General features: G+C 43.7%; 1 protein-coding gene across 3 annotated transcripts in view; it reads left to right on the top strand.

Moving 5' to 3' along the window:
• The window catches only part of EIF4G1 (eukaryotic translation initiation factor 4 gamma 1), a 108,960-nt gene that overhangs the window by 54,616 nt on the left and 29,352 nt on the right, over positions 1-24,992 (top strand). For 2 of the 3 annotated variants that reach the window (XM_077290113.1, XM_077290112.1), the window contains exons 2-6: positions 4,897-4,993; positions 5,265-5,351; positions 8,498-8,518; positions 16,927-17,094; positions 17,200-17,296. In XM_077290113.1, coding sequence (XP_077146228.1) covers positions 4,931-4,993; positions 5,265-5,351; positions 8,498-8,518; positions 16,927-17,094; positions 17,200-17,296 — 436 coding nt within the window. In that variant the 5' untranslated portion in view covers positions 4,897-4,930. The remainder of the gene's footprint in view (positions 1-4,896; positions 4,994-5,264; positions 5,352-8,497; positions 8,519-16,926; positions 17,095-17,199; positions 17,297-24,992) is intronic. The other variant, XM_077290114.1, reaches the window with a different exon arrangement.

The raw sequence follows: 24,992 nt of genomic DNA, 5'->3' as shown, positions 1-24,992 counted from the left end.
AAAGCACGGTATACTGACTTATTGTTTTATACAGAAAAGGAAAAACCACAGCAATATAACCCTAGATACATATATATAAATTACCTAACAAGGCACAAAGTGACGCATAAGAAAGTGAATACATTTTTTTCTTTATTGAAACAATGTAACAATGTTTCCATAAAGGAAAAAAAATTGTATTCACTTTCTTATGCGTCAATTCGTGCCTTGTTAAATTTATATACGGTATGTATCTATGACTGAAGTGCTAATTAGCTGTCTACTTAACTTTGGATTATGGGATTAAGCGATATAACCCTATAGAAGAAAAAGGTGTATTGACATTTGATAGAGAAAAGGTATTCCAACATACAATATCTATATAGAATAAGGCTGTACCCATATATAATATAGAATAAGTCTATACCGACGTACAATGTTCAATATTGGAGGCGGCCATGATGTAATATGCCACGTAGGAGGCGGCCATGACGACGTGTAATATGCCATGTAGGAGGCGGCCATGATGACGTGTAATATGCCACGTAGGAGGCGGTCATTTACCGTAGATATGTTTGACATTAGTGTCAGAAAGATGAAAAACACGTGCAAAATAAAGGCACACTTCTAGGAATATTTCTTAATGCATATGGATGGGGATCATTTTCCCAAATAATCCCTTTTAATCAAGGATATATTACTGAGGTCACACACTAATCTCTGGGCAGCCCCTATAACTGTACATAAGTTACTCAAATCATGGTGGTGATCTAGAATCTTTGTATATTACCTTACAATAGGTAATACGATTAAATTAATACAATGGGTTTTGTAGAGGGAATGCTGTGGGGTATTTCTTGTAATCCAATCCTAAATGCAGAGTGTTGCATCTTTTCTGGGATTGAATTAGCTGTGTTTTGGGCTACACCGGCCTCCCCCTGCACAATGCACCTTACACAATGGCTTTCCATATGTATGGCTAGGTGAGATTACCACCTGCTGGTCTCCTGTCTCCCCTTTGGAATATTCAATGAACTGCCTGATGGAATTATAATCTAGGTACCTTGATGTCTTCCTCTGTCTCCTTGTAGTCTGGGGTTAACCTCTACCTGTCCAATAATTTTCACAAACCCTAAGCATTGCTTTACATGGTGGTTTGTGTTTTTGCAAAGCTGTGGTTCGTCGCAGCCCTTCTTCATTTTTGCTTTTGTTTTCCGCTCCCCCTTCTTCCCAGACCCATAACTTTTTATTTTTCCGTCAATATGGTGATCTGAGGGTTTGTTTTTTGTCGGACGAGTTGGACTTTTGAACGACACCATTGGTTTTACCATGTTGTGTACTCGAAAACAGGAAAAAAATTCTAATTGCGGTGAAATTGCAAAAAAGTGTAATTACACAACTGTTTTTGGATTTATTTTTTTTTTTAATCGTGTTCACCAAATGCTAAAACTGACCTGCCATTCTTCAGGTCCATTACAAGTTCGTAGATTACCTAACATCTATAGAATTTTTTTTTTTTTTTAAATTATTATTTAAATGGTGAAAAAAAATCCAAAGTTTGTTTAAAAGAAAAAAGTCACAATTTTCCGAGACCTGTAGCGTCTCTATTAGCGTCTGTCAATCAAAGATGGGGTGGAGATTGAAGGAAATCCACCAGGTGGGAAGGTGGATTGAAATGATTGGCCCCACCGTGATGCACTGAGCAGCGGGACTGTGTAACAGTGATTCTGTACTGACAGTCCCTTTAAATCTAAAGTCCCCCTAAACCTTATACAAATATCGGGTTCTTCTGAATTTGTGTTATGGGAGCCCTGGACAATTGATTGCCGGGTGAAATATTGATCTGTCATGTTCCATATCAACCCCCCCGTTGTATTGTATCCCAGAGATAAACCGTAACTAGTCACGTCTGGTGGCAGTGCCTCCATAGAGAACACATCAGCGCGGTTCAGACAAGCGTCCCTGTGTATGGGGGAGACAGCTGAACCATTGTTCGATTGACAGACGTCTAATGTGTATGGCGGTGTTTAGTCCTAATGTCCACTCATAAAATAGCCACACAACATTGGTTTTATAGAGATTTATTTAGTTTGTGATCTAAAATCCATTGCGGTCACCTGGTTGTGTAGCTGTGTGTAAAGATGCCCTTACAAGTGGTTGGCAAGGCGCTTGTCGGGCCTCTATGCCACTATTTACGTACCCTCATAGTTCATGCCTGGTAATTCAGCGTATCCAATCCTTCTCTGTGATGGATCTAATCTTTTGGGAGAAAGGAATTTATTTTTCTATACACTTAATGTGGCCAGCAGTATGCATATTGCAGACGTGGGTCTCCCGGCATCGGGAATCCTCACAGCGCACCATGCATGTGATGTGACTGCAGTGACTGCAGACTTGTAGTTTGACCACATAAACCCTTTAAAAAGGGTTCTTCCCCAAAAATCCCATACCCATAGAATAGGATATAACTTGCTGATCGCTGGGGAGTCTGACCTCCTGAGCCCCCAACAATCCCAAGATCAGAGGTTTGGAATCTGATCAAGTGGGTCTGTGCTTCTCTGTCCTGAATGGAACCACAATGCATAAGCGCGACCTTCTCATCCATTCATTGTCTATAGGACTGCGCAGTACAGTGCTCCTGGCAGTCCCATGGACTATAATTGAGCTCATGCGCCCCTCAGCTCCATTAGATGCATCTGCAGTGCTCAGTTGTTGGGCTTCCAAAGTCCCGGTCTGGATTAGCTGGGAGGCCCAGTGAGGATCATGTTCTGATAGGAGATAATTCGTTAATTTGGGAATTGCCCGTTAAGGGTCCTTTTATACAAGCTATGATTCATGAAATCTCATGAATTTCCATTAAAAACAGCAGGCAAAGAAGCCAGTTTACATGGAGAGATAGAAACCATCAATGACTGACATCAGCAGAAATGATGTGAAACATACGTTGGTGTTGGTCTGTGGCCGGGAAGCAGCATACGCACTGATGATTACTAGGGCATTTTACTTGGGGGAGCAGTGCAAGTGGTTTTTATGACCTGGAATGGTCCCCTGTGCAGACCCTCAGACAGTTGTTTAGACAACATGATTTTATGATCTTGGCAATATATAATGTATTCCTGCATCTGGTAATGTTTTAGTCCAGGTCCCCACAGTTTAGACATTCAGTCAATAGCTGTGGAGTCCAGAGTCCCTTGGAGGCTGTTTGCATTCATTGACATAGTAAGATATGCGCAAGTTTTTCTGCTTGGGTTTCACCTTTTGAATGGTAAAGGCCTGTGCTGCATGTGAATGCCCTCTGTGTATGTAGAAGTATAGAGGGGACACATCACTGAGTAGTGGGATTATACAGATGGCGTCCTGCGCCCTGAGTATAGCTTCTTTCCAGCCCGGTGCAGGGGCTTGCATGCTTGTCCAGTGTCTCCGTCCCCCTCCTCTGCTTTGCTGGTTGACCTCCTGAATGAGGAATGCCGACGCTCCACCGAATATTTGAGGAAGCACAATGTCAGCAATGGGTTTGGTGCTTTATAAAATGAGTCAGGATGTCTTCCAGCTCCATTAGGTCTTCACATTAGACTGTTTTCTAATGCTAGGATTCCTGGCCTTCTGACCACAGTATTGAATTTTTGGAAGACTAAAGGTACCTTCACACTAAACGACTTTGCAACGAGAACGACAACGATCCGTGACGTTGCAGCGTCCTGGATAGCGATATCGTTGTGTTTGACACGCAGCAGCGATCAGGATCCTGCTGTGATATCGCTGGTCGGAGCTAGAAGGCCAGAACTTTATTTGGTCGTCAGATCGGCGTGTATCGTTGTGTTTGACAGCAAAAGCAACGATCCCAGCAATGTTTTACAATGGTAACCAGGGTAAATATCGGGTTACTAAGCACAGGGCTGCGCTTAGTAACCCGATATTTACCCTGGTTACCATTGTAAAAGTAGAAAAAAAAAACACTACATACTCACCTTCTGATGTCTGTCGCGTCCCCCGGCGTTCGCTTCCCTGCACTGTCAGTGCCGGCCGTAAAGCAAAGCACAGCGGTGATGTCACCGCTCTGCTTTAGGGCCGGCGCTTACACAGTGCAGGGAAGCGGACGCCGGGGGACCCGACAGACACCGGAATGTAAGTATATAGTGTTTGTTTTTTTTTACATTTACACTGGTAACCAGGGTAAACATCGGGTTACTAAGCGCGGCCCTGCGCTTAGTAACCCGATGTTTACCCTGGTTACCCGGGGACTTCAGCATCGTTGGTCGCTGGAGAGCTGTCTGTGTGACAGCTCTCCAGCAACCACACAACGACGAAACAGCGACGCTGCAGCGATCGGCATCGTTGTCTATATCGCTGCAGCGTCGCTTAATGTGACGGTACCTTAAGGCTATGGCACACGTTGCGGATTTTGCTGCGGATGCGCAGCAGTTTTCCATGAGTTTACAGTACCATGTAAACCTATGGAAAACAAAATCCGCAGTGCACATGGTGCGGAAAAAAACGCGCGGAAACGTAGTTGTTTATTCCACAGCATGTCAATTCTTTGTGCGGATTCCGCTGTGGTTTACACCTGCTCCATAATAAGAATCCGCAGGTGTAAAACCGCACAAAATCCGCAGCATGTGCACATACCCTAATACTTTTCTATTTTCACGTTTTTTGTTTGTTTTGTGTAAACTTTCTAAAGCAACAGTAAGCCTAGTACTGAACAATGAAATGAAATGGAAGCTAGTGGTCCACTCATCTGTTCACCCCCTGGATTCTCTGACTACCGGACAGGCCGCTAAGAGGCAGGGCTAATATAGGGGCGGGGTCAGCGCCCGTACTTCTCATCTGGGGTTGTATGTGTTTGCCAATGTTGAAGATGACACTGTATATTCTGTATTTTTGCTGGTTATCTGACGCACTGTTGTTTGATTCCAGACCTTACGGGGGACCCTATGCAGCATCCCATGAGATGAGCAAAACCACACAGCCTATAGGAGGACCCCCTACTGCCCCTTCCCCTGGACTCCCACAGGTATGTGTCCCAGAATCGCTCTTCATCTCTCTAGTGCTTTCCTCTGCTGGGAAGGCTTCTGAATTAGAAAACCATGTTCCATCAGAAGGTATAGGTAGATGATGAAGCTGAAATTGTACCTAATAATAATGCCGAGGGTTAATGCATGCTTTCCCCCAACATAGATGGAAAATACAGACACTACTTTATGCAAAACTGCAATGTGTTGGATTCTTGTGTGTGAAATCCTTTTGTAATTTGATTTTTTTTTTTTTTTTACATTACCTTTCAGTCAGCATTCCCCTCTGCCCCCTCTGCCCCTGTGGTGTTTGGGCCTCCACAAACTCCACAAATGAATACACAGTCTCAGCCTCGACAAGTAAGTAGTGTCACAATTCCAGGGATAGGTCATCGGGGGGGGGGGGGGGGGGGGGGTGATTTTTTTGTTATTTTATCCATTGTTGAAAAGCTATTTTGATAGTGGCAGAGAAGGGGTTACAATCTTGTCAGCCATCCTTATTCTATACCCTTGTGTCAGTGCGGGAGCCTTGTATGGTGACATTGGTTATAATCACTTCTGTACACTAAGCGGCGGCTAATGGCAACCACCACAACAGCCTTTTGTTGTAGATGGAAACACTTATTGCTAATTTTGTGTTCTGGTGTCTGAAGTCTTCGATTAGGCTACTTTCACACATCAGCTTTTCAGTGTCAGGCTAAATCCGGCGAATGTTGGAAAAACTGGATCCAGCACAGATTGTGAAAAACTGATGCGACGGATCCGGCTAGCCTATCTAGATTATTGGATAAAAAAAAATTTGGAGCATGCTCAGTTTAAAAAAACCGGATCAGCCCGCTGGATCCGCCTTTTTCCGGAACAGACACCTTCCGGCTTCCATAGGCTTCCGTTGTAGCAAATAGCCGGATCCGGCGCTTCAGGCTTTTTCGCCGGAGACAAAAAACGTTGCTATGGACGTTTTTTCAATAAACTGGAAGCGGGAGATTTGCCGGATCCGGCGAAAACTGGATGAAACGCAATGTCATCCGGTGCAATCCGGCACTAATACAAGTCTATGGGGGAAAAACCAGATCCGGCGGCAACATTCGCCTGATCCTTTTTTTTTGAAAATTAGCCGGATTTAGCTTGACTGTGAAAACCTGATGTGTGAAAGCAGCCTTAGTGTTATATTCTAGGTTACCCGTTTTTCTGCCAAGTCTGCAGTCACCCTATATGGCTGCAGACTGGTGAATGTTGGCTGTGTGCGCCAGCACACTTGCCAGGATTCACTGATATTGCTGGTGAGAGCGGCTGGTCATGTGACCACCTGTGTGTGATTTGCATACATGCAGTCACGTGCTGCCGAGACGAGCTCACCTGTATTGATAGGCCAAACACATGAAATAAAAATGAAGGCAGACTGCTGATTTACATAGTGACTGCAGAAAGTGCTCAGAAGACCGGACAACCCCTTTAACATTCTCCTGAGTGTCTGGCATGTGCTTGTCTGAATGTCAGGGGGGTGACATGTAGCAGGTTTCATAATCTTTCCAAATTGGTTGGATAGACGCTCCAATGCCTCAGTGTGGCTGTCATGCTTCATTCTGTGCACAGTAGCTTTACATCCTTACTTGTATTTGATCGTATGATTGTTAGTTTTTTTTTCTTCCCAATGTGATTTGCACTGTTATTTACCTGTTCTATGTTTTTAATTGTTAAAGGGGTTGTCTGGCCTTAAGCTGCAAGTCTGTAGTCTCTCTGTGACTGCAGACTAATGAATCCTCACACTGCGCACTGTGAAGACTCTCCGATGCCCGCAGCGGGTGGGCACCTGGCCACACGGCCTACTACATGGGCGCAGCCTTGCTTAGTGCAAGTGTATTGAGCGAGGTCAGACAAGTCTAATCTTGAGTGTAGCTGGAATTATGCAAACCCCACACTTGGGGTCACATGCCCTCCAGGTACCGGAGAATCTTCCCAGCGCACTGTGCGTGCAGTGTGAGGATTCACAAGTCTGCAGTCGCTGGACAACCCCTTTTAAAGGTAATGTATCATAACATAATAAGAAAATGACCCGCTGATCAGCTCGGGTTTTCATGTTAAATGTATTCAAATCTATTAGGGAGATATATATTTATAATATTTTTTAATATTATGAGCTGTATTTAAAGGGATCCTGTGATGTCCGATTACACTATTACCCTGAAAATATAAAGTTATTCTGCGAGGTTAAGATATTTAGAAATGTGCCTGGCTGCAGCCCTGAAAGTGCAACACATGGGAGAAAATGAACTTTTTCTCCTGAGAGCTGTGGGCTTTGTCATGCCCCGGCACAGATTCACAGCCGACTGCAGTCCATCAGTACAGAGCCAGCTGTCAGTCAGTGCCGGGGTGTGGCTACAGCTGCCGCTCTATGCTGTAATGAACATTGACTGAAAGCCGGCAGCTCCCAGGTGGTCATTTTCTCTCGGGTGCCGCACACCGTAATGCTATTAACTAACGATGAGTGAACGTGCTCGGATAACGCGTTATCTGAGCATCTGGGCGTGCTCATATATTATGTTCCAGTCCCTGCAGCTGTATGATTTGTGGCTGTTAGACAGCAGCAACACACGTGGAGAGTCCCTAACAGCCGCAAATCATACAGCTGCAGGGACTGGAACATAATATATGAGCACGCCCAGATGCTCGGAAACCCGGTATCTACTATTATTAGCCCTTATATATTCAGGCCAATAGCGTTATTGGACCTGACTGGTTCCCATTAAAGAAAAAAAAATCTTGCAACTTTCATGCTGCTCATACTTCAGTTCTCCACATGTACATTAGCAGCAGTAGACTCTCAGACCCTGTATGTTTTGTTTTGAAGCAGTTGTCAAAAGGTGGAGGGGGCACGGTCAGCTGTGACATCACTTATTGTGATTGGTGCCGCCTGTGTTATCAGCTGGGTATAGAGCTGTTACTTGTCATTGTGGTCCTGTCTCTGATGATAATGAGGCTTCAGAAAACTTCCTAAAGAGACAGGAAGTTCGAGTCTGAAATAACCCTAGTAGCCAGTATGAAAATTGTAGTGTTTTTTTTTTCTCTTCTACTCTAGCTATACAGAATGTGATATGACGAAAAAACATTTAACATAAAAACACGTTTCAAATAATAATTTGTACTGAATCTTTTTTTAAAGGGTTGTTCCCATCCTATAGTGTGTTGCCACATTGCTGGGATATGTTTTATGGTTGGTGGGAGAATGAAGGAGAGCGAGCATTACACTTGTACTGCTATTCCTTCTTTCTCTCCGGTCCTGCGAGTCCTACCTCCAATCGTAAAGCGATACTATATCTGATAATGGGGATAGCGCTTTCATCTGGGTGCTGACATTCTCCAACCCTGTCCGCATGTGTTGTTCCTATGCTGCTTCCCCCTGGCCCTGTTACTTAGCTCTTCCGATCACCCCCTCATGTGTAGATTTTCACGTTTGTCTCCTTCACCCTCTGCTTCTTCCTTTTTTCCCCCGCTGCTGCTTCTAACAGGCAGGATTCAGATCTATTCAGGTAATGCCTTCATTTGTCTTGTACGACCTAATGCTGTTCCCAGTGAGGCAGAGCAGTGGATGCTGTCATTGATGCTGTCATTGATGCTGTCATTGATGCTGTCATTGATGCTGTCATTGATGCTGTCATTGATGCTGTCATTGATGCTGTCATTGATGCTGTCATTGATGCGATGCTCCCAGTATTGTGTATAATGGTGGACACTATCCTCACTTCTAAAACTTGGGGATTGTGTTTTTATTTCTTAACAGTTCACACAGTAGTACTAAATATCCATTGGTTTATTTTTCTAGCCCTGCATTGTCACTTTTAAGACATACTACATGGGCTATATTCACAGTTACTTGTTTTCTATACAGGATCTGCAACTGAGAATATCCATAAGTGCCATCTAATGCATGAGAATGGGCTGTTATTGGGAGCAGTGGTTTAAAGTGAACCTGACAGCGGATACATGCTGCCCAACCCACGGGCATCATGTATCCGACTGCGGCGGTATGATCCAGCAAAGTATGTTTGATTCAGAAACACTGCGGCATTTCAGAGAAAAACATTCTGTAAAAGTCGCCAGGGAACGAGCCTTCTAGTTCCCCTTAAAAGCATGTCTAGCCTTGCCACCATTTTTTTTTTTTTTTTAATTGCTCACTAATCTAAATGAGAACTTGTGTAGTAGCCTCCTGTGGTCTTCTACCTTTCCCCTATTTCTTTCTGACCTATGCATTTTTGGGGATCCTAATTGGAGTGTAAATCCAGAATCGGACTGCCAACAGTTTGTTACTATAGAGAACCCTAGGACTGTAAATGGCACACTGCAGTGTTCATGCCTGATGCCACTTCAAAGGCCATGTTCACACAACTAGGATGTGGTGCAGATTCCACACAGCAATGTTACAGGACAGTACAGATGAATAAGTTTTCAAAGTGCCATTCACATGTTGCAGAAAAAAAAATTGTGGATTTATTGCTGATTTGTGGCCATATCCACAGTAGAAATGCTCCTAAAAGCACGTTCAGGTGTTTGTGCACTTAAGTCTGAGATTGGATCACAATGCACGACCTGGCCATGGGTCTCCTTATCCGACGGTGACAGCTTCATGTATTTATGAGACTGTCCCTCTGGGCCGGAGCGCATCGGCCAGTACGTGCCTTGCGGCATGATTCCAGACTGATTTGCATTAATGTCTGAGCCCTAATACACGACCTCAGGGTGATATGTAGCCGGATTCCTCCTCTGGTTGCACCCAAGGCCATGGAGGCTGCAGCCTTATTCATTCTGGCTGGTAGGAAGAATCCGACAGTCCTCCCACACACGCTCTAATATGCAACCTTATTGTTTAGGAGATCGCCTTATGTTGAAATCTGAATGATTGAAAGTTACCTGATAAGTTTTTTTTGCCGTAGAACTATAGCCACGGAGGGTAAAAACCGCAGGCACTGATGTCAGTAAAGTGTTTTACATTTTTTTTTTTTCTTTAATTTTTTGTTTTAAAAGTTTAATTTCATATTAATTAATTGGTCTAGTCAGAAAGACACACGGACGCTGTGAAAATAAGCATAATAATTTCTATGTTCCTCCATTCTGCTGCTGTTGCCTTATTTCTTATGGTTTACTGCTCATTGCCAAGGGAGAATGACTACCACTGCTGTCTTGGAGCGGGGGCTGAATATGCGCAGCAGCAGTCTAAAAGTTTTTTTAAATTGAGTCAGTCTTCGTGCTAGCCTTTCATCCAGACCATCTCTCTCAAGCCCCCCTAATTTTGTATAGGATGCCCTCTATAGTATTTTAGGTGCCCACCCACTGTAAGGGCAAATGTTCTTGCCAGTGGTTCTCCTGAAGAGAACAGATGAGAACAACACTTTGAAGTATGTTTTCTACTTGTAACCTTTTGTATTTCCTCCATGCATCTAAAAAAGGCAAAAAATGGTCTTAATTAAAAATCTGGATGTTGGCAGTAAGTAGGGAAGAGAAGTACCGTATAAGCCCCCCCCCCCCCCCTCTAATTTTGTCACAAAAAAACTGGGAAAACTTAATGACTTGAGTATAAGCCTAGGGTGGGAAATGCAGCAGCTACTGGTGAATTTCGAAAATAAAAATAGATACCAATAAAAGTAAAATCAATTGAGACATCAGTAGGTTAAGTGTTTTTGACTATCCATATTGAATCAGGAGCCCCATATACTGCTCCATACTGTTCATTATGGCCCCATAAGATGCTCCATACAAAATACACCCCATACAATGCTCCATACAGTTTATGATGGGCTCCATAAGATGCTCCATATTAAAATATGCCCCATATAATGCTGCACAAATGTTGATTATGACCCCATAAGATGCTCCATAGACACATTTGCCCAGTATAATGCTCCACAAATGTGGATTATGACCCCATAAGATGTTCCATAGACACATTTGCCCAGTATAATGCTCCACAAATGTGGATTATGGCCCCATGAGATGCTCCATACAGATATTTGCCCCATATAATGCTGCACATGGCCCCATACAGATATTTGCCCCATAAGATGCTCCATAGAGATAATTGCCCCATATAATGCTGCACATGGCCCCATAAGATGCTCCATAAAGATATTTTCCCCATAAGATGCTGCACATGGCCCCATACAGATATTTGCCCCATATAATGCTGCACATGGCCCCATAAGATGCTCCATACAGATATTTGCCTCATATAACGCTGCACATGGCCCCATAAGATGCTCCATACAGACATTTGCCCCGTATGCTGTTGCTGCAATTAAAAAAAAAAAAAAAATGACACTCACCTCTCAGGCCCCCAGCACTTGCTATATTCACCTGCTCCCTGTTCCACCGCCAACCGCCGCTGTCTTCCCCGTCCTCTGCACTGATTTTCAGGCAGAGGGCGGCGCGCACACTAATCGCGTCATCGCGCCCTCTGACCTGAGCGTCACTGCAGAGGACGCGGAAGACGCAGTGGTGCCAACGGTGGATCGAGGGACAGGTGAATATAGCGCAGAGTTATATTCACCTGCTCCTGGCACGGTCCCTGCACGTCTGTTCCCTGGCGCCGACAGCTTCTTCCTGTAGTGAGCGGTCACATGGTACCGCTAATTACAGTAATGAATAAGCGGCTCCGCCCCTATGGGAGTGGAGTCGCGTCCATATTTATTACTGTAATGAGCGGTACCATGTGACCGCTCACTACAGGAAGACGCTGCCGGGAACCAGGGACCTGCAGGGACCGCGCCAGGAGCAGGTGAGTATTACACAGCTCCACTCTCCCTCCCCTGCCGACCCCTGGGTATGACTCGAGTATAAGCCGAGAGGGTTACTTTCAGCCCAAAAAAGTGGGCTGAAAATCTCGGCTTATACTCGAGTATATACGGTAAGTTTACTGTTGGGATCAGATTACCCAGGGTTTGTTGGTAGCCTGTAGCCATGGAGGCACGTAAGCCAGTATAGGAGCTGGAGACCAATAAGTCTGTATAAGGAAAACGTGCTTCTCTAAATTATAGATTTTTTTGGAATGTCAAATGTTCTAGATTATAACCAGTAAAGGACTCGTAAAAAAAAACAAACACTAGAGAAAATGCTATAAAAAACTACAGTATATGCAAAAATAATTTGATTAACAATCTAATATATAAAGCTGAATATATGTGTGTGTGTGTGTGTGTATGTCCGGGATTGGCATCTGCACCGTCGCAGCTACAGCCACAAAATTTTGCAGTCACACGTCTGGACCCCGAGAGCGTCATAGGCTATGTTGTGAGGTGAAATTTTAACCCCGCGTGTTCCAATTCACCAAACCATTTTGCCCCTATCTACATAATGGGGAAAAAGTGAAAGGAAAAGTGTTGGAGGCAAATTAACAGCTGCCAGATGTGAACAAGGGGGACTTAAGGAATGAGAGCGATGGCGCCAAAGAGTATATACCGTACAGTTGCTAAGGTGGGGCTCCGACATGGGATACTCGCCACACACGGGGATATGAACACACACACAAAATGCGCCACACACTACCACGTGCTTGAACACATATACCACCCTCAGCACACATTTCACCACACATACACCAACCTCGCCACATAAAAGTCGAAACACAAAAGTCACCACTCAAAACTCGCCACACGCGCAAAACTCGCCTCACACAAAACTTGCACATACTCGAAACGCACCACATATACAACTCGCCACGCGCAAAACTTGCTGCACATAACTTGCTACGCTAACCTGTCACATGCAACTCGACACACAAAAAGTTGCTACACGCATGTCGCCACATGCAACTCAACACACACAACTTGACACATGAAACTCGCCCTAAAACGCACACAAGTCTGGTACTACCCTTCAAAAATAAAAATCTGATTAATAAGCAGACAAACTACAAGAGCAACAAATGTACCATATAGGAAATACGGCAGCTGTCAGTCACATGACCTGTCTATTATGTGTATGTGTGAGCTAATATATACTGCCAGGGGGGAGGACTTCCTGTTGGCTGGGGATTTATCAGGCTGCCAATTTAGCTTACAAATACTGAGGTAAAAATACTGACCAAATAACGTGTGAACGAGGTCTAATACAGGTCCTTCTCAAAAAATTAGCATATAGTGTTAAATTTCATTATTTACCATAATGTAATGATTACAATTAAACTTTCATATATTATAGATTCATTATCCACCAACTGAAATTTGTCAGGTCTTTTATTGTTTTAATACTGATGATTTTGGCATACAACTCCTGATAACCCAAAAAACCTGTCTCAATAAATTAGCATATTTCACCCGACCAATCAAATAAAAGTGTTTTTTAATACCAAACAAAAAAACCATCAAATAATAATGTTCAGTTATGCACTCAATACTTGGTCGGGAATCCTTTGGCAGAAATGACTGCTTCAATGCGGCGTGGCATGGAGGCAATCAGCCTGTGACACTGCTGAGATGTTATGGAGGCCCAGGATGCTTCAATAGCGGCCTTAAGCTCATCCAGAGTGTTGGGTCTTGCGTCTCTCAACTTTCTCTTCACAATATCCCACAGATTCTCTATGGGGTTCAGGTCAGGAGAGTTGGCAGGCCAATTGAGCACAGTAATACCATGGTCAGTAAACAATTTACCAGTGGTTTTGGCACTGTGAGCAGGTGCCAGGTCGTGCTGAAAAATGAAATCTTCATCTCCATAAAGCATTTCAGCCGATGGAAGCATGAAGTGCTCCAAAATCTCCTGATAGCTAGCTGCATTGACCCTGCCCTTGATGAAACACAGTGGACCAACACCAGCAGCTGACATGGCACCCCACACCATCACTGACTGTGGGTACTTGACACTGGACTTCAGGCATTTTGGCATTTCCTTCTCCCCAGTCTTCCTCCAGACTCTGGCACCTTGATTTCCGAATGACATGCAAAATTTGCTTTCATCAGAAAAAAGTACTTGGGACCACTTAGCAACAGTCCAGTGCTGCTTCTCTGTAGCCCAGGTCAGGCGCTTCTGCCGCTGTTTATGGTTCAAAAGTGGCTTTACCTGGGGAATGCGGCACCTGTAGCCCATTTCCTGCACACGCCTGTGCACGGTGGCTCTGGATGTTTCCACACCAGACTCAGTCCACTGCTTCCTCAGGTTCCGGTCACCTCTTCTCGTTGTACAGCGTTTTCTGCCACATTGTTTCCTTCCAACAGACTTACCATTGAGGTGCCTTGATACAGCACTCTGGGAACAGCCTATTTGTTGAGAAATTTCTTTCTGGGTCTTACCCTCTTGCTTGAGGGTGTCAATGATGGCCTTCTTGACATCTGTCAGGTCGCTAGTCTTACCCATGATGGGGGTTTTGAGTAATGAACCAGGCAGGGAGTTTTTAAAAGCCTCAGGTATCTTTTGCATGTGTTTAGAGTTAATTAGTTGATTCAGAAGATTAGGGTAATAGGTCATTTAGAGAACCTTTTCTTGATATGCTAATTTATTGAGACAGGTTTTTTGGGTTATCAGGAGTTGTATGCCAAAATCATCAGTATTAAAACAATAAAAGACCTGACAAATTTCCGTTGGTGGATAATGAATCTATAATATATGAAAGTTTAATTGTAATCATTACATTATGGTAAATAATGAAATTTAACACTATATGCTAATTTTTTGAGAAGGACCTGTACAGGAGGAGATGACATACAGATATATACTATATACAGGGGAGATGACACACAGGTATATACTATATAAAGGAGAAGATGACACACAGGTACATACTATATACAGGGGAGATTACATACTAGGTATATACTATATAAAAAAAAGAGGAGATGACATACATGTATATACTATATAAAAGAGAAGATGACACATGGGTGTATACAGGAGGAGATGACATACAGGTATATACTATGTATAGGAGGAGATGAAATACAGGTATATACTATATACAGAAGAGATGACATACAGGTATATACTATAGGAGTTGACACATAGGTATATACAATATACAGGAGGAGATGACATACAGCAGGTATATACTATATACAGGGGAGATGACATACAGGTATATACTATATATAGGAGGAGATGACATACAGGTATATACTATATACAGGAGATGACATACAGGTGTATACTATATATAAGGGAGATGACACGTGTATACTGAGGGCAAAATGAGGAGTGAGGGAAAATAGTGGAGTGATCGGAAAATGACATGTGAGGTCGAAATGACAAGTGTTGGGGGGGAATGAGAGGAGTGAGGGAGAAAATGAGAGAAGTGAGGTGCTAAATGAGATGGGTGATGGGAAAATAAGAGAAGTGAGGTGCTATAACTAACCACATATATTTGCTATGCCCAGGCTCTTCAGCTAGTCCATTATAATCTGCCAAATTTTTAAAGAACAAAAAATGTTAAAAACACCCAATTAAAACCTGAAAAATGAAAATCAGTGTGGTCAATAGTATAAGGTAGCAAGAGACCATGAAAAATTAAATCAGTAATACATAAAAATGGAAGGTTTTAAAGTGTTTGCACAAAATCAGTCAGATACATAAAAATAATCAAGGGGCCATAAACCTACTTATAGTTAATATAGACAATAAGTTCATATAAAGGCCCTCCAAATGACACTCTGACCAGTCAGGATAATAAGTAGTAAGACCATAATTAATTTATTTTTACTCATAGAGGGCCATTAATTCCACAGCGCTTTACAAACATTAACGCTGTCCCCATTGGGCTTCACAATCTAGAATCCCTCTCAGTATGTCTTTGGAATGTGGGAAGAAACCCAGGAACCACGTGGAGAACATACAAACCCCTTGCAGATGTTGTCCTTGGTGGGATTTGAACCCAGGACCCCAGCGCTGCGAGGCTGCAATAGGACACACAATTTGCAATGAGGCCTGTACTGGGCAGTGTGGTCTTGCATATGCTGGCGAGTATTGGTGCTAATGCACATAGCACTTTAATTAGACGCTCTGGTAGGGTCCTTGTTGTATATTAACATCGTATTATACTGTCCTGTTAGAGCTTTATTGAAGGGTTTTATATGAATTGATTTTTTTTCATTTTAGCTATAAGTATGTTTATGGCCCTTAATTATTTTTGTTATTGATTTTGTGCAAGCACCTTAAAACCTTCCTTGTTTTTTGGCTCTTTTATTATTGATTTAATATTTAATTATCTCTTGCCATGTAATGATACACTATTGACCACACTGCCTTTCATTTTGGGGTGTTTTACTTGGGGTTTTTTAAGCCTCCCCTCTCCCCTCCACCCTTCCAAGTTTTCGTATGTTTATTTTTGCATATACCGTAGTTTTTTCTATAGCATTACTTTATTTTTTTGACAAGTTCACTATTGGTTATAATTAGTGATGAGTGAGTGCACTCGTTGCTCGGGTTTCCCAGAGCACGGTGACCTCCGAGTATTTGTTAGTGCTCGGAGATTTAGTTTTCATCGCTGCAGCTGAATGATTTACAGCTATTAGCGAGGCTGAGTACATGTGGGGGTTGCCTGGTTTCTAGGGAATCCCCACATGTAATCAAGCTGGCTAGTAGTCGCAAATCATCCAGCTGCTGCAAGGAAAACTAAATCTCGGAGCAGTCATAAATACTGAGACCACCCGAGCAACGAGTACACTCGCTCATCACTAGTTAAATTGCTTTTTGGGTAGCTGATTAATAATAATTTCTTGGTTATTTTAGCATGGGTCTTTGGATCCAGTATTTGTCATTAGTTTTCAGATATTTTAGATGTACTGTACAGAGCCCAGTGTACCGCCAATGGGTTACCACAGATGTATAGCTTCTATTTATTGCCTTTTTGCAGTTTATTTGTATTTTCTGATACATCTGTCTTACATAATGTAATGGCTGCTATTTTTTATTTTTTCCTTTTTACGGTGAATGTTTTCTGATCCTTCCACTCTTCATCCCTCAGCATTATTACCAGAGCAGGACACAACCTCCTAGCACCGCCACCAGGGTTCCATCTGGATCGACAGCTCGTGCAGTGCCTCCTACCCATGTGTACCCCGCTGGCTCCCAGGTGATGATGATACCCTCACAGTTATCCTATACCTCCCAAGGCTACTATATTCAAGGACAGGTTAGTCCACTGCTTTTAATCCTGATACTTGGCAGTGTCCCTTTATTGCCATCATAGGCTTAATATTCCTAAATCACTTGAGTTTGATGCATATTTCTTTTATAGGGTCGTTCCTATGTGATGCCCACACAACAGTACCCTGTGCAACCAGGCGCCCCTGGCTTCTTTCCAAGTGCCAGCCCCACAGAGTATGGCACCTACGGTAAGGGATTTATTGGACCTTCAAATAGAGACCTGAAAACAAAGGTTATGAATTTTTTTTTTCTTTACTAAATCAACATTCAACTTATTTTGAGCACACCCCTGCTTTTCAGTACACTCTTAAGGTGCTGCCTCCCCCTCCTTACAGACCTTAGATGACTGTCCGCCAAACTTTGGCTGATCGGTTGGCCGGCAGCTCTCCCCCAATTGTCCCATACACATGAGCGCTGCTGTGGCAGAGTGCACCAGAGTTGTCGATGAGCGACCTGCTGGCATACATCTCCGGCAGAGTCCTATCTCTTAAAGAACAAAAGGATAGACGGTCTAAAATCGGACAAGCGGGGTCCCCGCCTGATGGGGCTCCCCTTACTCATTAGACCGTCTGACATTGCCATATTTTTTTTTTTATACTTCTCACTTGCTGCAGTAGTCTCCATGGGAGACTAGAAACTGCAATAACCTGATCGCCTCTGCTACACACAGGCCATGATCAGATCGCCTGTTTGTAGCAGAAATGTTCACTTGCTACGAGTGTTGACCGCTGGGCGGCGTTGATAGCAATCAGGCACTGACAACCACCGGGGTCTCCTGCAGATGCTGGGTTGTCATGTCAACCCATCGGCAACCTGCGGTCATGTGACATGGGCGGGATTAGTGACACGCTTCCTGCATGATCACATTAAATGCCGCAGTCAGATTTACAGCGGTATTTACCGAGTTAACAACTGCGCGTGGATTGCAATTCTACGCCTGGCTGTTAAATGCACACGTCCGCAGGCATGTGCTGGGAAAGATGCGGGCTCAGCGCCTGAGCCCACATCAAAGGGAGGGACTCGACATGTGCAGTACATGTGCGGCGCATGTCGTTAAAGGGAATACTTTTTTGACTCTCCTAGAGTAGTTTGAATAGGAGGAGTGCTTGCCAAACTGCATCCAGAACTTGTGCATTAAATTAATAAGATCTTTTGTCAGATGCGTCTCCTGTAGCGCTACTAATGCCGGGTTAATCGTTTTGACATATTCAAATATTACTTGTCTTTCGGTATTGTCCCTCAAGCCTCTTGTATTCCGATATATAAAATTAACTGTTACATTTATTCACTACTTTAGTAAGTGGGTGTAACTATACACTATGTTCCAAATTATTATGCAAATGACATTTTTATCGGATTTTCCTAAATGGTCGGTGCAAATGAGTCAGTCTAATAAGTCATCACCCGTTAGAGTATGCATCGAATTTTATTGAAGAAACCTCCCAATGGTAACAGTATAATCAACAAAATGAATAAAAACTCAAAATGCACTGTTCCAAATTATTAGGCACAGTAGAATTTCTAAACATTAGATATGATTTAAAGAACAGAAAACGCTCATTTGTTGAATTTGCAGCACTGGCAGGTCACATACACTGAACAAAAAAGCTATTTAACTCTAAAACATCCTAAGATGCCAAGTTACATGTTAACATAGGAACCCTTCTTTGATATCACCTTCACAATTCTTGCATCCTTTGAACTTGTGAGTTTTTGGAGAGTTTCTGCTTGTATTTCTTTGCATGAAGTCAGAATAGCCTCCCAGAGCTGCTGTTTTGATGTGAACTGCTTCCCACCCTCATAGATCCTTTGCTTGATGATACTCCAAAGGTTCTCTATAGGGTTGAGGTCAGGGGAAGATGGTGGCCACACCATGAGTTTATCTCCATTTATGCCCATAGCAGCCAATGACTCAGAGGTATTCTTTGCTGCACGAGATGGTGCATTGTCATGCATGAAGATGATTTTGCTCCTGAAGGCACATTTCTGCTTTTTATACCATGGAGGAAAGTTGTCAGTCAGAAACTCTATATACTTTGCAGAGGTCATTTTCACACCTTCAGGAACCTTAAAGGGCCCCACCAGCTGTTTCTCCCTGATTCCGGCCCAAAACATGACTCCTCCACCTCCTTGCTGTTGTTGCAGCTTTGTTGGGACATGGTGGTCATCCACCAACCATCCACTACTCCATCCATTTGGACCATCCAGGGTTGCTCAACACTTATCAGTAAACAAGAATGTTTGGAAATTAGTCTTCATGTATGTGTGGGCCCAAAGCAACCATTTCTGCTTGTGAACACTGTTTAAGGGTGGCCGAATAGTAGGTTTATGCACCACAGCAAGCCTTTGAAGGAGCCTACACCTTAAGGTTCGAGGGACTCCAGAGGCACCAGCAGCTTCAAATATCTGTTTGCTGCTTTGTAATGGCTTTTTAGCAGCTGCTCTCTTAATCCGATGAACTTGCCTGGCAGAAATCTTCCTCATTATGCCTTTATCAGCACAAACACATCTGTGCTCAGATACAGCCACAAATCTCTTAACAGTACGATGATCACGCTTAAGTTTTCAGGAAAATTTCTAATGTTTTCCTCCCTTCACCAAGGCATTGCACTATTTGATGCTTTTCAGCAGCAGAGAGATCCTTTTTCTTTCCCATGTTACTTGAAAACTGTGACCTGCTTAATAATGTGGAACATCATTTTTAAGTAGTTTTCCTTTAATTAGAATCGCCTGGTAAACGAATTATCCCATGTGTTTAAGATTGATTTCAGTGATCCATTGAGCCCTGAGACACAATGCCATCCACGAGTTTATTTGAAAAACAAAACCATTAAATCTTTATCACACTTAAATCCAATTTGCATAATAATTTGGAACACCGTGTACTTGTCAGTGCTACCCATTCCAGATATTTTACCCACCATATAATCCAGACTTCCGGAGGTTTGCATAATAGATAGGTTTTCCCACCCAACACCCCCTCTCTTCCCTCCCCCAAACAGTATGAACCTCCCCTTACCAGTAAGGGATGGGGCCTAAATCCGCTCACAACCATTCGGTGCATGCTTCGCAATGAAAAGGAAAAAAAAAACGCACAGATCAAAATATTCTGTATCAATTGTCTCCTACATAGAGCCTGCCACACTAAAGATAAACCATATAGCTTCCATATATGCGTCATTAACCAGCACACCGTATTGCGTGCAACTTCCACATTGAACCTGTCGGGGAGAGCGTATGTGACAGACTTCAATCAGATTAGTCACCAAACCACCAATGCGCTGAAGGATTTAAATAATTTCAGCCCCGTTTTAGCTCGCAGAGCCTCCTGTTGGACCTTCCGTGAGAGTCTGGCCATCTCAGAGTGTTTTTAGGGCATTTAAAGAAAAAAAAGTGGAATCGCTATTTCACTGGATAAATCATGGAATATTGCAGCCTGAGTGTCCTCATTCTTTAACCCCTTTCCCCCAAAGTCTTCCTGACCAGGCCAATTTTTACAGTTCTGACCAATGTCACGTCAATAGAACAGTTCACTGGATCCCGGTGATTCTGACATTGTTTTCTCGTGACATATTGTACTTCATGATGGTGGTAAACCGTCTTTGATATGACTTGCATTTATTTGTGGAAAAAAATGGAAATTTGGTGAGCATTTTGAAAATTTCACAATTTTCCAACTTTTAATTTTTATGCCCTTAAAGCATATCGCACAAAATAGTTAATAAATATTTCCCACATGTCTAATTTACATCAGCACAGTTTATGAAACATAATTTTTTTTTTGTTAGAAAGTTATAACTGTTAAAAGTTAACCAGCGATTTCTTATTTTTAAAACCAAATTTGGAAAACCATTTTTTTAGGGACTACCTCACATTTATTAAAGTCACTTTGAAGGGCCTATATGACAGAAAATACCCAAAAGTGACACCATTCTAAAAACTGCACCCCTCAAGGTGCTCAAAACCACATTCAAGAAGCTTATTAACACTTTAGGTGCTTCACAGGAATTTTGAAATGTGGAAGGAAAAAATAAACATTTACTTTTCTTCCACAAAAATTTTCTTTTAGATCTAATTTTTTTTACTTTCACAAGTGTAAAAGGAGAAAATGGACCATATAATTTGTTGTGCGATTTCTCCTGAGTGCGCATATACCCAATATGTGGAGGCAAACTACTGTTTGGGCTCAGAAGGGAAGGCGCGTCAGTTGACTTTTTGAATTTAAAATTTGCTGGCATAATTAGCGGATGCCATGTCACGTTTGGAGAGCCCCTGATGTGCCCAAACAGTGGAAACCCCCAAGTGACACCACTTTGGAAACTAGACCCCTTAGGGAACTTGTCTAGATGTATATTGAGCACCTTGAACCCACAGGTGCTTCACATAAGTTTATAACGTAGAGCCGTGAAAATAAAACAAATCACATTTTTCCCGAGACAAATCTGTTTTAGCTCCAAATTTAGCATTTTCATAAGGGTAAAAGGAGAAAATGCTCCATACAGTTTGATGTGCAGTTATTTGTTGTATAATTATTTTTGGATCGCTTTATTCTGAGAGCTATAACTTTTTTTATATTTCTGCTGATGGAGCTGTGTGACGGCTTGTTTTTTTGCGGGACAAGATGCCGTTTTCAGCGGTACCATTTTTATTTACGTTCATCTTTTTGATCGCGTTTTATTGCACTTTTTGTTCGGCAGTGTGATAAATCATTTTTTGCCTCGCGGTCTTCACTAAAGGGGTTAACTAGTGGGACCATTTTATAGAGTGGGTCGTTACGGACGCAGCAATGCCAAATGTGTATTTTTTTTTATGTATTTATTGGAAGAACTTTTGTTTGGGGATTTTTAAAAAGTATTGTTACTTTATAATTTTTTTTACTTGGTGTCAGGTTGCTGCAGAGTATCACATCAGCATCTGACAGGCAGGGAAGGAAGCCTGTCAGCGCCGTATCTCTGCAGGCGCTCACAAGCCACCTTCCCTGAAGGACCCCACGGCCATCTTGCGCCTGGGGCTCTCCATGGAGAGCATCAGGACTCACGATCGCATCGTGTTGTTCTGATGGAGCACTCAGGGAGCCCCCTCCTTCTGTGCGATCTCATCGATGTCTCTGCTACTATTGACAGCAGCATCAGAAGGGTTAAACATCTGCGATTGGTGCTCACACCAATCGTATGTGTTGCTGCAGGGTGTCAGCTCTCAGATAGAGCTGACACCCGAACCTGATCGTTGCAGCGCTCAGCGTGGGGCCGTGCGATTGGTGCGCCATACCTTATACTGTGGTTTGCGGCAACGCAGTTCCCTCAGAGCAGTACTAGTACGGCTCATGTCAGAAAGGGGTTAATGTCTGTGTACATGGATCTTCTGTGCTTGACTTCCACAGAGAAGTCTGGGGGTAAAAAGGATACTCTCTGCCCTTCAAGTTATGTCGTGTTTCTCCCATGCCTTCCTCAATATATCCCATTTTTTTAAATAAAGGAAGCTAATCAGATAGGCCTAGGAGGTCTGCCCACTGGGCCGGGTCTCTTGGGAACCCTGTAGGCCATTTACATTGCAAACAGAGGAGTGAGGATGACTTTGCCAAAAGTACTTAGCAGCCACTTTTCAGAAAAGTTATTGGGTCTCTCCCTTCCACCTTTTCAGGGACAACCACCAGCCTGATATTGTTAAACCTCAGGCTACTTTCCAGGTAATCAGCCTTGGCCATTAAAGCGGCAACTGCTTGCTTGTGACACTAAAGGTCTCTGGACAGTGGGGAAGGCGTCCTCCAGCTCACTGACTCTCCCTTCCACAGCAATTTTGCGCTCTACCATTTTTTGGTACATCATGTTGGATTGTCAGAATAGTCTACTGAATATAACCTACCTGGCCTGTTAGCTTGGCCAGTGTTTAACAATGTTCAAAACATCCATTAGAGATGGGGGTTACCCTAAGAGTTTTTAACCAAGGGTGCTCTCTGCGTGCTTGGAAATCAGCGTTACATTTTTGTAAATCTTGATGCTGTGCCACGAGGGACCTTCTCCTTCTAAGGATCTGAGCTTTTAGTTGAGATGAATCTGTGCTGCACTTTATGTACATACTCAGTAGAGAGGCAGTGCTGGGGAGTTGTAGTTGAGATGAATCTGTGCTGCACTTTATGTACATGCTCAGTAAAGGCAGTGCTGGGGAGTTGTAATTTAGATGAATCTGTGCTGCACTTTATGTACATGCTCAGTAGTGAGGCAGTGCTGTGGAGTTGTAGTTGAGATGAATCTGTGCTGCACTTTATGTACATGCTCAGTAGTGAGGCAGTGCTGTGGAGTTGTAATTTAGATTAATCTGTGCTGCACTTTATGTACATGCTCAGTAGTGAGGCAGTGCTGTGGAGTTGTAGTTGAGATGAAGCTGTGCTGCACTTTATGTACATGCTCAGTAGTGAGGCAGTGCTGTGGAGTTGTAATTTAGATTAATCTGTGCTGCACTTTATGTACATGCTCAGTAGTGAGGCAGTGCTGTGGAGTTGTAGTTGAGATGAATCTGTGCTGCATTTTATGTACAAGCTCAGTAGTGAGGCAGTGCTGTGGAGTTGTAATTTAGATTAATCTGTGCTGCACTTTATGTACATGCTCAGTAGTGAGGCAGTGCTGTGGAGTTGTAGTTGAGATGAAGCTGTGCTGCACTTTATGTACATGCTCAGTAGTGAGGCAGCGCTGTGGAGTTGTAGTTGAGATGAATCTGTGCTGCACTTTATGTACATTCTCAGTAGTGAGGCAGTGCTGTGGAGTTGTAATTTAGATGAATCTGTGCTGCACTTTATGTACATGCTCAGTAGTGAGGCAGTGCTGGGGAGTTGTAGTTGAGATGAATCTGTGCTGCACTTTATGTACATGCTCAGTAGAGGCAGCAGTGCAGGGAGAGTCTGAGGTTTGGCTTACAGACTCCACACAACTGTTAGCCGACTAATCTGAATTGTAATAGTGTGCAGAAAGCATTAAAACCGTGTTGGGAATAGGAGAAGTCAGGACGATCAGTGAGTGTATTAACACATGTACAGTCTACAACATGTCTAAGGGGCTAAGAAATGACATTTATGGAGGGAATGAATATTCCTTTAGACGATCATTTTCTCATTCCCTCACTGTGCAGCACTACCTGAGCTTGTTTTAATCTGACATCCAATATCTATAATATAACGCTGGGAGCGTCACTCTGTCCGAAGCCTTTATAGACTGCGCAAGCGCAAGCGCCGGCGCAGTCTGGACCCCACAGAGTGACGCTCCCAGGAGATCGCGGTATGCGTAAGCACTGAACGCACACCGCGATCTCCAACGGAGAAGCGGGGACGAGCCACGGAGCCAGGAGGGTGAGTATATTTACCTGTCCTCCGTTCCACCGCTGCGCGCGAGCCTCCGTCCTCCACATCCTCTGCCTGAGACGTTCAGTTCAGAGGGCACGATGACGCGCTTAATGCGCGCCGCCCTCTGACTGAACAGTCACAGCCAGAGGACAGGACCCGGAAGACAGACCGGCGCGCAGCAGTGGAACGGGAGGACAGGTAAATATAGCAAGTGCCGGGGGCCTGAGCTAGCGGCGACCCCGGCACCTGACCCCCACAGCGCGCCGGTGTCCCCGCCTGCTCAGGCCCCCAGCACAGCCACGCACAGCCGCCCGCAGTCAGCAGAGCCACGCACAGCCGCCCGCAGTCAGCAGAGCCACGCACAGCCCCCCCGCAGTCAGCAGAGCCACGCACAGCCGCCCGCACTCAGCAGAGCCACGCACAGCCGCCCGCACTCAGCAGAGCCACGCACAGCCGCCCGCACTCAGCAGAGCCACGCACAGCCGCCCGCACTCAGCAGAGCCACGCACAGCCGCCCGCACTCAGCAGAGCCACGCACAGCCGCCCGCACT

The sequence above is a fragment of the Ranitomeya variabilis genome, chromosome 2, assembly GCF_051348905.1.
Source record: "Ranitomeya variabilis isolate aRanVar5 chromosome 2, aRanVar5.hap1, whole genome shotgun sequence".
Classification (NCBI taxonomy): domain Eukaryota; kingdom Metazoa; phylum Chordata; class Amphibia; order Anura; family Dendrobatidae; genus Ranitomeya; species Ranitomeya variabilis.
Note: the sequence above shows the minus strand (reverse complement) of the source record. Positions and strands in the feature narration are given on the sequence as shown.